This window comes from Malaclemys terrapin, chromosome 1 (assembly GCF_027887155.1).
Source record: "Malaclemys terrapin pileata isolate rMalTer1 chromosome 1, rMalTer1.hap1, whole genome shotgun sequence".
Lineage (NCBI taxonomy): Eukaryota > Metazoa > Chordata > Testudines > Emydidae > Malaclemys > Malaclemys terrapin.
In genome coordinates, this window is record NC_071505.1 from 290,417,808 (window position 1) to 290,431,507 (window position 13,700).

The 13,700-nt window shown below is 42.6% G+C and overlaps 1 protein-coding gene across 1 annotated transcript in view; it reads right to left on the minus strand.

The window, feature by feature from the left end:
* VWA8 (von Willebrand factor A domain containing 8) overlaps positions 1-13,066 on the minus strand; it is a 264,570-nt gene extending 251,504 nt beyond the window's left edge. Inside the window, 2 exon segments of the mRNA XM_054013957.1 lie at positions 12,714-12,990; positions 12,992-13,066. Of these exon segments, the coding sequence (XP_053869932.1) occupies positions 12,714-12,990; positions 12,992-13,066 (352 nt within the window).
* Between the last annotated feature and the right edge of the window lie 634 nt (positions 13,067-13,700).

The following is a 13,700-nucleotide window of genomic DNA, read 5'->3' on the forward strand; positions in this document are numbered from 1 at the left end:
ATATATTCAGGGTTTTCAAGTATCCCTTATCTAGGATTATTTTAGAAGGTCTTTCTCCTCCTTTTTTGACTAGGTGATTTCTCCCACCAACCTTTTTCTAGTTCAAACAGTATTTTTAGGAGGTGGGTTTTTTTAAAAAAACATTTTAAAAAGTTCACTACTTCAGATGTTTTGTGCCTATTTGATACAGACACATCCTTCCTTATTTTAAGCACCATTAGGGACCACAGTATGCAGCGGAATTAGGAGACATAAAAATATCACAGCATGGACGAATAAGAGCAGACTCCACAGAGCCACTTCTCCCGTTCTTGCACAGGAGGGTGGGAGGGAAGTGGGTGAAGCCTTCACTATACCTCTTATACCCCCACAAATTCACCAGCCAGCACAGCTGAGCTAGCATAGAGGGGAAAGTATTTGGACCAGGTATAGAGCTGGCACAGATTACTTCCTCCTTGGAGCAAGAGAGGAATTAGGGACCATTTTGTGACATCCAAGGTTCTCCTTGGGCAACACCTAGTTGTACTGCCATTTACCCAGGGTCTGTGGCAAACCCATAAGCTAGTCCTTATTAATGGACTCTCTCTCAGGCCTTACAAGTTTTCCCTGATAAATTCTAAAACCCTAATTATTCCCCTTGACTCTCTCAACTAGCATTAGCTCATTCTCCAACTTTGCTGCCTTTATCTTTTCCCAGCACCCCTTAATTGGCTGTATTCTTGTTAAGTTGCACTTGTCAATTTTCCATTTCCAGTACAGATTTGTATTTTAATATCAACTTCCAGTCCTTGGCCAATCCCTCAAAAAAACACATTAGCTACTTCTCCTTACACTCTTCATTTCTGGATCAATAGTAATGTAATGTGTCTGAATTATGATATTTTGTAGCATCCTTTCATCCTAGTGTATTTTAATACCATATTCCTCTTGCTGTTTCCTGAATCCTGGCTCCTAAGAAATGCTTGAACAAATCTAACATTCATTATTTAATACCCTTTAACGGTCTACAAGAAGCACTGTATCGACAAACAACATATGCAGTGTTTCCTACAGTAACTCCACTTACATCAATATAATAGGTCAGTCTTTCCCTGTGGCTAGTTGATGGTCATTGTACCTTTAAGCTCAGGATCCCTTTAAAACTTACTCTCTCCGTAGGCTGCTATAAAAAAAAATGTAGTAAGCCAGTACTTCAGGGCTGAAAACTACACCAAAGCTCCCCTCCCACTCCCCTTATGTGTCTGCAGCTCTAACGTCTCTTGCTCACTGGGGTGATAATGAAGGGCTGAGCAGGCTGGATCCAAGTAGGATGCTGAGCAGGCTGGAAGGCATCTGAAATTTCAGCAAGTGTCCCGAGGGGTCCATTGCTTGCCTGAAGCTCCACAACCCCCTTCTTCAGGTCATCTTCTTAAATGATAAAATTCCTCTTACAACAGATTTGTCTGAATGTCTGCCTCAGGGATTTAGTGTCAATTTGTTTTCTCGCCTTCCCCCAGCCAACGAGCGACAAAACAAGTGTATATGACTAATTAGCTTATAGCTTAAATTATTTACATTCAAGTTGTAAACATACTGTCTCTCTCCCCTATACACATGATTCGTTCAAAATACAGAAGGAACGAGACATGGGCTGAAAGGACAAGTTGTGTGATACCAGACAAAGAGCAGACAAGTAAAAAAAAAAAAGAAGAAGAAAGAAAACCAAAACCAAAGCAATTTCCCTTCTATTTTTGATGTTTTTTTTTATACAAAAATAAGACACTATAAGCTTTAGGATCACAATAGAAACTACTTTTATTTGACCATTTTTTCACCAACAGAAGTTGGTCCAATAAAAGAAATTACTTCGACCACCTTGTCTCTCTAATATCCTGGAACTGACACAGCTACAACTACACTGCATACAATAGAAACTACAACAGTTTTTTAGGCTACCTATTATATTCGCCAAGCAAAGCAAGGCCTTACACTCAACTCGATGGCATTTCTCTGTTTGTCTGTCTTTCTGTAACATGATATATTCTGAAAACCACATCCTGTCATGGACTGTTCTAGGTATCAAAGTGCAGAGCCTATTGATTTTAATGTAAATCAGAAAATCAGAAAAGCCTGAAATTCCATTAAAATCAGGCCCGTACAGTGCCCATTTGGGAAAAACAGGAAGGTGGAAGTAGGGGACATACAGAGCTCCTGGCATCTGGTTAGAAAACATATCAGATTTAGCCAGCTCTGTAAAAAGAACCAGTTGATGACATCCATTAACATTGTCCAGGTTACATCCTCCTCCCCATCTCAGCTCTGCTCATGATCGCAATGGAATTTAAAATGATGATGCCCTGAATGACTTATCGCCCAGACAGAAAGAAAATAAATAATTTTACCAATTACAAATTGTGGGGAAATGGAGGAATGCGAGGAGCTCCTGGTGTGTGCAATGAGCTCAGCCTACAGAAACACCACAGTGTGCAACTCTAGTCTAGGTTCTTCTATCATGCTTATCTCTATGGTACATATACAAAGGGACCTCACCTGTCCTTCTAACATAATCAAGTACATTACTAGGGTTCCCTCTATTGACACGCGGTTTTTTAAAAATTACAAACCTATATTATGAGAATTCCAAGCTTTCCGTCTCCTTATACTACCCCCATCAAAACAGGGTTAAAATACTACAATGGCACACTTGTGTCACTGTAGCGCTTCAGTGTAGACACTACCTAGGCCAATGGGAGGGATTCTCCCATTGCTACAGGTAATCCGCCTCCCCGAGAGGCGGTAGCTAGGTTGACGGAAGAATTGTGCCATCGATCTAGCACTATCTACACCGGGGGTTAGGTCGATATAGCTACATCTCTCGGGTCTGCATTTTTCACATGCCTGAGAGACATACCTATACCGATGTAAATTCCTAGTGTAGGCCAGACCCTAGAATGAGCACAGATGAAGTCCTGAAAACCACAGCTGAACAGACAGCTTGGGGGGAGCGGAGTGCTAGTTTAAAACTGAACCTTAACACAATAGCTCAGTAGCACTTTCCTGAAGCTGTGCAATTTTTAACCTTCATTCAGACACCGCAGAAGTGTTGGAAAGTGAGCTTCTAAATAAAGATATTTGCTTATCTTGAGATAATTTAGCTAATAAAAATGTGACAACCCATGGAAACTAACACCCTCTATTTTTCTAGAACTGCTATTTAGAGTGGATAACACATTTAATACACCCCTATTCCTACAAGAAGTGACAAAATCCATGTCTACACTATGGTTGCTACTGCAGCCATAGTATAACCCCATAGTGCAGACACAGACTACAGTTTTGGAAGGGGGTTTTCCATTGCTGTAGGAACTCCACCTATCCAAGTGACAGTAAATAGCATTCTTCTGTCGACCTAACTGCCACAACATGGCGGTTTGGGGTTAGCATAGCTGGGGTACTCTGGAGTTTAGATTTTTCACACCCCGGAGTGCTGTACATATGTTGACCTAAGTTTTAAGTGTAGACGAGGCTGATCATAGGTTCTTCATATGATCAGAAGTGGTCAAGAATTAGGTCTATCAGTCATACTATCAAGCCCGTGCCTAACCCCACATAACAGAATTTCATGCAGCTGTCCACCCACATGGATCACAATCTCAAGATTGGAGACCTAGATTTACATCTCATTTAAAAGCTCATATATTACTTTGATATTTTTTCCACCCCATCAAATTATTTTCCTACAAGTGGTGAATAAAGAGCTATTGTTATATCTAGTTTTAAAAATTGTGAGATACAAAGGCCTGATCTACACTTAAAATCTAGATTCACATAGCTACATTGCTCAGGGGTATGGAAAATCCACAAACCTGACTGACAGCTATCCCAACCTATGCCAACAGAATAATGCTTCTGTTGACTTTGCTATCATCATTCAGAGAGGTGGCATTCCTAAACGGACAGAAAAAGCCTTTACATTGCAATAGGCTGCATCTATACTGTGGGGTTATGCTGACATAGCTACGGCAACATAACTATGCCAGTATGGTCTCTGTAGTGTAGACATACTCTCATACACAACAGTGGTATGAGTCATATATATAAAGACAGATAAATAGCTTATATCAGGGATTCTCAAACTGGTGGTCGTGACCCATCAGGGGTCACAAGGTTATTACATGGGGGGTCACGAGCTGTTAGCCTCCACCCCCAAACCCCACTTTGCCTCCAGCATTCATAACAGTGTTAAATACAAAAAAAGTGTTTTTAATTTATAAGGGGGGGTCGCACACATAGGTTTGCTGTGTGAAAGGGGTCAACAATACAAATGTTTGAGAAACACTGGATTATATCTTAATCACAATTAAAAAAAAAGTAGCAGAAAATAGTTTTTCCTACATTTTTCTATTAGCTACTTTTTATGGTGAAATAACACATCATGAAAAACAAAAGAAATAAAGTTGATTTAAAATGGCCATTTTAAAACAAAGAATCCCCTCTATAATTTTAGACTCTTATCTGCAAGGATGTACACATGTATATAACCTTACTCACTGTGAGCAGTCCCATTGACGTCAGTAACATTATGCAGATAAATAATTCCAAGCACATATGTCAGTCTTTGCAGGATCGGCACCCTAATGAGACACTGCGAGGTTTGAAATGCATTCTTATTGGGTGGTTAAGAATTCTCTCTTTTGGACTCTTTAGGTCTAAAATTATATGATTACCATACTGAAAAAGTGATCTCAAAATATCTATAATTCAGTCTTATATAAAATATTCATCTTCTCTCTTCAACTAATAGCACAAACACATTTAAACTGGGGTGTTATGCACTGCTAACACTAATTTCTCTGTGATTATACCACATCTGTTTGAGAAAAGTTCAACAGCTAAATTACATCTGTATATATATTTTTAGATCCTCATTTCATGATAAAGAGAAGGAAAGGAAAATAAATGCTTCCAACGGATATCATTTACAAAACACCTTTACAAAAGGACATGTAGCAGAGAGAATGGCAACTCATCCTCAGAGATCCAATTTAAGTTTGAAAAGGGTAATGGTATTGTTATTAAGAATTTGTTTTTTTCCTTTTCCTCAGCCTTTTCTAATAAATTATTACAAAGTACAGCAAGCATGTATTTTGAGTTAAATACATGATTTTACACTTATTTAAATAGTTCTGTGCTTGCATTTTGGCTTGTGCATTGTAGTCTTTAGTTATAAATGTATTCATGCTCGCAGGCCTATTCTATACACATCTGAAGGATAACTGTGGTCTTGGGAGTACTAGGGGTGTTTTGTTTTGTTTTTTTATTTACGTGTTCCAGGAAAATACTATCACAAGCAAAAGTTTGTTCCACTGCTTCCTTTTTTTGCGTTAACTGATTAAGTTAGCTCTATATCCACTGCATTAAACAGTCTGCAGAGTTGGGGGTTACTTGTTAGCAAATAAGGGTACTTACGTTGAAATTCTACTAACGTTTCAAAAAAGTCTCCTGCCTTAGTTAGCAACATTTCTTCAAGTGAGAACCAATACTCTTCTGGACAAAATATGTGGTGCCACATTTCCCTCTAAGGAAAATAGGGTGACCAGACAGCAAGTGTGAAAAATCAGGACGGGGGTGGAGGGTAATAGGAGCCTATATAAGAAAAAGACCCAAAAATCAGGACATCTGGTCACCCTAAAGGAAACACAGTGCTGACTTTCAGCATCTAATGTTTTCATAATACATAATGTAATTTCCAATCAACATTAGCTGTGTTAGAACCAGAGAAGTTCTGATGTTTTTTGGCTAAGGCTTGATTTTCTTCCGTGACCTGCTATGGACTAATGATTTTCTTCACTAGTTAAAGTCTACAAAGTCAATAAAGACAATATATATTTGTATTTACCCTAGGATTGATTACAAAGCCAATGATAAAGCAAGCTGAGCTTCAAAACATCAAGTGTCTTCTCTTGGAGAACTAACAAGTACTGTTATACTCCTTTTTCTCCCCCTTTCTGAGCATATTATTTCTGCATTGGAATCTTCCCTGGACACCTAATAATAATTTATGGGATTAAAGAAACCAGCATAAAGCAGAGCTTTTTATAATTTGAAAGCATTATACATCTTGGCAATTTGTGAAAATAGTGTGCACTGTTAGTATGGAATGATTGACGATGCTCAATTAATATATTGTACACCTCTTGTGATAAATCAGTTTAAATATTTTTAACACTAGGATAATTAAACTTTGTACTTATTGTGTATACCTTAGTTTTGCCCTGTATTTACAATGTGTTGTGTAAATTGGCTACAAGAGATTTTTATCAAAAATATTAATTCCTACCAAAAAATGAATGGCCTTCAGCTGTGTTCTCTGAGGCCCCCAATTGAGAGGGAATTCTCTGAATCTTAATGATGTGGAGGGAGTATATGCCAGCTGCTTTGTTTTTCCAGTAAAAACATGAATGTAATGGTCAAAAATGTTCTGGCTCAAAAAGGATGATATCCTGGGCTGAACTTAAGAATTGTCCTGTTCACCAATTAGGTAGTTGGCACTTTCCACTAGTGTGCTTTATCAGTGCTAAGCTGTCCGGCTTGTCAGTACTGTAATATGAAAATTAACTTTGTGTTTCAATGCTAAAATAAGGTTTTCAAAGTACAGTTTGTTCAAAGTAGAATATCCAAGCTGTCAACCTATTTTTAAATGAGCTTAAACATCAAGCATAATTGATCATTAGTATATTTTCAGTGACACAATAAAAAAAAATAAACCATGTCTGAAAATCAAAGAGACTTATTAAAAAGAACTTCCTTTTATTGAAAACTAGTTGAAACACCCTTCAAAATTCACCCTGGCAATTCCTATGTGACTTTTAATAAGAGTCCTTGTAGAGTGCTTGAATTGGCTAAACAAGTTCAACTTCAGGACAACAAGGTTTAGGTATTAACCCAAAAAATATTTGCAAAACAAACCCACAAACAACCGTGGCTATAATTAAATATTTACTAAATATTAGAAGTTAAATTTAAAACAATTACCAGATTTTGAATCTCACAGCCTGTACTGAATTTTACTCAAAGAGAATGACCAAGAAATCATGTTTATTAAGCGTTAATAGTCTGCTGAGCGTGCATGGCTATGTCTACACTGAACACCTTACAGCAGCACAGCTGTGCCCTGTAAGGTATGCAGTGTAGCCGCTCTTTGTCGGCAGGAGAGGTCTCCTGCTGACAAAATAAAACCACCCCCAATGAGGGGTGGTAGCTTTGTCAGCAGGAGAGCATCTCCCACCAACAAAGCACTGTCCACAGCAGCGCTTTTCCTCGGTAAAACTTTTGTCGGTTGGGGTGTGTTTTTTCACACCCTTGACCAACAAAAGTTTTACCGACGAAAGTGCAGTGTAGATGTAGCCTGTCTTATATCCTAATCCTCCAAAAGTCATATAAAACAGAGTGGCACACTTTGTAGCTTGCATGGTCTGAGCTTACTGTACACACAAGCATCCCTGCAATTTTCCCCACAAACTCCCTGTGTGCCACCCTCCTCCTCTATTTCAGAGACTCCCTGCAATTCCCCTACTCCCATCCTCATGCCTAAGGTCTGTATGCACCCCAAAAAATTCTCCTTTTTACCATATGCCAGGAACTCTCAGTCTTCCCCATTTTCCTTGTGACTGCTTGTCTTAGCCTGCTTACATCTAGAGGGTTGCCAACCTCCTTACACACACAAAGGGGTCCTTGCTGCCCTCCATTTCCCCCTTAATTTGGAATTTATAAAATTATTTCTTTTCTCTCTGTCTGGGATATAAGTCATTCAGGCTATCAACATTTTAAACTCTTTTGGAACGATGGGCAGAGCTGAGATGCGGTGTGTTGTTACACTGGAAGGCGTTAAAAGAAAAAGTTGATGGCAGCCATTTTTTTTTAAACTCTCTAGACAACAACATATGTGGTTAAAGCTGTGGGTGTGCTAACCAAATACCAAGAGCTCTGTCTCTCTCCCACCCATTTCTGGTTTTCACCAAAAATCAATAGGATTCTTCCCATTTTTGTGTAGAACATATCCTGCAATTTTGGAATTGATCATCTGTGGTGTTCAAGACTTATGCCCAGACACACAAGCAGAGAAATGCCATCGAATTGAGTGTAGGCCTCATTTCGCTCAGCCAACTAAAAGGCTGCACACTTCATTGCTCATAAACTCAGCCAACAAAGTAAATACAATTTTTTAAAAATTTTCATCACCACCACTTCACTGAAGAAAAGTACCAGACTGTTATACTCTACTGGCTTGGAACATGCAACCTGAATATAAAAATTCTCAAATGGACCAACTCTTGGACTTTATTCAAGAAATCAAATAATAATCAGAAAAAAATAGGATCTCCCATTTGAGCTGCACAAGTGCAAATCTCTCACAAGTGTTTCCATGAAGCTTTAGTAACCCCTTTTCTCTTCCCATAATTCTATGGCTTCCCCACCCCACTCTTCATAACTCTCTGTCACTGGCTGCCTTCATCTGTTCTTCCACAGCTCTTCATAAGGTGCCAGGAGGCCTCTACTCCCTATTGCAAAGGAAGTTAGGGGGAGGTGGGTGCCCCCACTTCACATTTTACAAAACTGTGACCAGCAACCGTTCTGTTTCAATACTGAGGAGCTACTGCCACACCAGTATCTGGGATGTGTCTCAGCTTCAGACAATCAGGGAGCCAGACTGACTGTTGCTTACCTAGCTGGCTGCAGCTTCCAGCCCTTCCCAAAAATCTCTTTTTGCATAGGGAAAGAGAGGAAACACTATATCAAGAAGCCTCCTAGTGGGGGCAGCCCCCTGAAAGCCCATGGAGAAGGTAACAAAAGTTCCCATTGTTGCAAAAGAGGAGGAGGAGGTTACCCGACTGCACACCCGAAGTTGTCAAAGGTATAGGAGACCTGGGTCCTGCAAGAGGATGTGAGGAGGACCTAAGGAGAATGGAGTCAACTGGAGGAGAATGGGCAATAAATAGTATTCCTAATATCAAGACCTCACAATTCATAGGAACATAAGAACTGCCTTACTGAATGAGATCCAAAATCCATCTAGTCCAGTAGCTGGTCTCTGACAGTGGCTTCAGAGGACGTGCAAACCCTGAGGCACAAGGCTTACTATTCCTTCCAACATTATCATAAAAAAGGGAAGTAGGAAGGATCCGGGGAACTACAGGCCAGTCAGCCTCACCTCAGTCCCTGGAAAAATCATGGAGCAGGTCCTCAAGGAATCAATTATGAAACACTTAGAGGAGAGGAAAGTGATCAGGAACAGTCAGCATGGATTCACCAAGGGGGAAGTCGTGCCTGACTAACCTAATTGCCTTCTATGATGAGATAACCGGCTCTGTGGATGAGGGGAAAGCAGTGGCTGTGTTATTCCTTGACTTTAGTAAAGCTTTTGATACGGTCTCCCACAGTATTCTTGCCACCAAGTTAAAGAAGTATGGGCTGGATGAATGGACTATAAGATGGATAAAAAGCTGGCTAGATCGTCAGGCTCAACGCGTAGCGATCAATGAATGGTTCCATGTCTAATTGGCAGCCGGTTTCAAGCGGAGTGCCCCAAGGATCGGTCCTGGGGCCGGTTTTGTTTAATATCTTTATTAATGATCTGGAGGATGGGGTGGACTGCACTCTCAGCAAGTTTGCAGATGACACTAAACTAGGAGGCGCGGTAGATACACTAGAGGGTAGGGATCAGATACAGAGGGACCTAGACAAATTAGAGGATTGGGCCAAAAAAAATCTGATGAGGTTCAACAAGGACAAGTGCAGAGTCCTGCACTTAGGACAGAAGAATCCCATGCACTGCTACAGACTAGGGACCGAATGGCTAGGTAGCAGTTCTGCAGAAAAAGACCTAGGGGTCACAGTGGACGAGAAGCTGGATATGAGTCAACAGTGTGCTCTTGTTGCCAAGAAGGCTAACGGCATTTTGGGCTGTATAAGTAGGGGCATTGCCAGCAGATCGAGGAACGGGATCGTTCCCCTTTATTCGACATTGGTGAGGCCTCATCTGGAATACTGTGTCCAGTTTTGGGCCCCACACTACAAGAAGGATGTGGAAAAATTGGAAAGAGTCCAGCGGAGGGCAACAAAAATGATTAGGGGGCTGGGACACATGACTTATGAGGAGAGGCTGAGGGAACTGGGATTGTTTAGTCTCCAGAAGAGAAGAATGAGGGGGAATTTGATAGCAGCCTTCAACTACCTGAAGGGGGGTTCCAAAGAGGATGGAGCTCGGCTGTTCTCAGTGGTGGCAGATGACAGAACAAGGAGCAATGGTTTCAAGTTGCAGTGGGAGAGGTCCAGGTTGGATATTAGGAAACACTATTTCACTAGGAGGGTGGTGAAGCACTGGAATACGTTACCTAGGGAGGGGGTGGAGTCTCCTTCCGTGGCAGTTTTTAAGGCCCGGCTTGACAAAGCCCTGGCTGGGATGATTTAGTTGGGAATTGGTCCTGCTTTGAGCAGGGGGTTGTACTAGATGACCTCTTGAGGTCCCTTCGAACCCTGATATTCTATGATCATTAATTTTGATAACAAGAACGGAGTTATCCATAGACATACCCCATCTCTCTTTGAATTTCTCTCAATCCTTGGCCTCAATGTCATCCTGTGGCACATAGTTTTGTAATCTAATTGTGCACTGGGTCAAAAAGTTTCACAGACTAATTATGCAAGGGGAGAAAAAGTACCTCCTTTTATCAGTTTTGAATTTTCCACCTTTTAATTTAATTGAACGCCTTCTTGTTCTTGAGTTATGAGATGGGAGAACTAAAGCTCCTGATCTATTTTCTCGACACAATTATTTATATAATTTTTATCATGCCCCCTCTTATGCATCTCCTTTCTACGGTAAAAAATCCCAATCTTTTCAATCTCACTTTTATACATTTTTTCCTATTCAAACATCCTCTGAATATTATAAGACCTCATTATATTCATTCCTCAAATTGGCTCCTTCCTTGATTAACTCAAACCTGTTTGACTGATTGTCTCATTATCTGGCAGCAAATCTGAGTAATAGTGCTGTAAGTAAGAATTAAAACAAGTACATAAAGTTAAGAGACCATCAGGACCTCTCAAAAGGATTCTAGCTCCATAATTCATACTGGGTCATTATTCATTCTATATTTAGGAATTGTGATTCCTTTGGCACACATCCAGAAAAATGTCACCTACTGTTGGTGTATGTCATTGTTTTAAGAGCCAGTTCTAATTTGTTCAAGATTGTCACATGTTTTGAACATCATTATAAGATACTCTGGGATTGTTCAAGGAACATGGTCCCACTCACCCAATATATGCAAGACCAAGGTCAATTGTATGTCCTAATAGTGCTGCTTAAGGGAACATATACAGGTTCTGAGACCATTTTTTAAACCTGTAAAATTGCCTCAAGGTAGGAGGAATATATTTTCTACAGACAAAAGTCGAATCCTGCAAATAGATCAGTATCATCGGACCCCTGAATTTAGTGGGATTCTGCCTTTGTAAAGTGGCTAATCCTATGCAATGTAACAATACAAGTATCATTACTCTGTCCCAGAGGAGTGGTTCTCAAACTATAGGCTGCAGAGCTCTTCCTGATGATCCACAAAATGAAGCATTTTGAAACACAAGCAATGGACAGACAAGGCAAGTGTTTTGGAGCCTTTTCTCTCGTGAGGTGCTTCTCAGAATGGAAAAATTGTTGCCCTAAAATGTGTCAACATCTCCCAACTTTACTACAAAGCCTATACACCCAGTGGAGTTTAGATGGAGAGGAGCAGGGAACTGTCCTGCTCCTATTCCCCAGTTACTTTTGTTTTGACTTTCCAGACAGGAAAAAGCGATACAAGACTCTGAGAAATTTTTAAAGTAAAATCCACCAAAACAAAACCCAGTGCACCTAGCATGAGATGGAAGATACCACCAGTGTGTGAGGAGCAGAAGAGATTAAGACTAGAGGAGGTTAAAATCATGGAGCCAGTGAGTTTGGGGATGAGGGAGGCAGGGAGGGAATTAGAACTGGATCTGGACAGGTGAGATTGGGTTTTGGGAGCAGCAGGGTCTGATGCGGATTAGATTTGGGGGCTTGGATTTGGGGGTAATGGGGATTGATAGTGAGGTGTAAAGGCAGCATTAGAGGCTGATGGTGGTTGGCTATGGGATAGTGAGGCAACATTGGTGAATAGGAGGGACTAGAATTTGGGTTTATGGTTGAGCTGGGATTTGGAGTCAGTGGGAGCGGATGGTGGTGGGATTTGGGGTCAGTGGGAGCAGATGGGGGCATGGAGGGGACTGGAGTTTGGGGACAGTGAAAGCTGATGGTGAATGGATTTGGGGGCAGTAGGGGCTGATGGTGGGATGTGGAGCAATGGAGTTTGGGAGTTGAGGGGGGCTAGAGTTTAGGGACAGTGGGGGCTGATAGTAGTTGGCTTTGCAGGCAGTGGGGGCTGATGGGGATGGAAGGGGCTGGAGTTTGGGGGCAGTGGGGGCTGATGGTAGTTGGCTTTGCAGGCAATGAGGTGTGGAGGGGGCTGGAATTTGGAGATGGTGGGGCTGATGGTTGGATCAGGGGCGTGGAGGGGGCTGGCGTTTGGGGACTCTGGGAGCTGATGAGGGGCTGGAGTTTGGGGGCACTGGGAACGGACGGGGTGTAGAAGTGGTTAGTGTTTGGGGTGGGAGTCACAGCCCCATTAACCCGTGGGGGGGAGGGGAGTTACCTGCGGCGGCTCCCGAGCCGTGCAGCGCCCTGACCTCCGGCTGCAGCTGCCTCTCCGCAGCCAGGCGGCCCCGCACCACCTGCTGCAGAATGAGCCGGACTCTCCGCGCTGCGGGGCCGCCGCTGAAGCACAGAAGCCGGGACTGCATGGGGAGGCCGGGCCGGAGACGCGCACCGGGCAGGCGGGGATTAAGGAAGCGGCAGGCCGGGGGGAAGGGAAACGCCGAGGCACAGCGTCCCACCGGAAACTGGTGCCGGCCGGGCTCGGGCTGCCCGGGATGGGAGCGCGGCGCTGGGAGCCGCCCCGGCGGGTGGTTGTGATCTCGTTTGATCCCGGTCCCAGCGCTTCGCCATCAGCTTCCATGGGAGCAGGCCCGGGCCCCGAGAGGCAGGGACCGAGTGAACCTGCCCCAAGCGGGTCCGTCTCTCCCCTGCCCTGTGGGGAGTTGGGCACAGGGGGATTTTGTTCTGTGGGTGCCACAGTCTCCGCTTCGCTCTGTAGGACGGAGGGGGTGTGGGTCGCTCTATGAGTGTGACAGCACCAGGATCAGCCTTCAACCACCCGTCGGTGAACTGCACAGTTCAATTGCACCGTAGCCTTGACGAGTATCTAACCTGTGCTGAAATGCTGGGTTGTGAATTGGAGCTACTGACAGCTGTTGGCCTCTGTGTCTCCTGGAGTCACAATACACTTGGGGGGCTATCGTTCGCTTTTCTGTATCAGTACAAGTGGATATGTGTAGTAGCGATATGTTTTCCGCTCCACTTCTATTCAAACCGCAAGAAGAAAGTTTTGGGTGATGTTCCACTAGGCAGGAAAAGGGATGCAGTACAGTACTGAACTCGGATGACAGCTAGGGAGAATGGGGAAGTTCGGGAGAAGGAATAGTGACAGCAATGCATGTCTCTGAGGAGCTAATTGAAACAGGGACCCCAGAAAATTAGATAAGATTAATAGGAACCAGAGTAAAGTGTATGAGGGGACAAC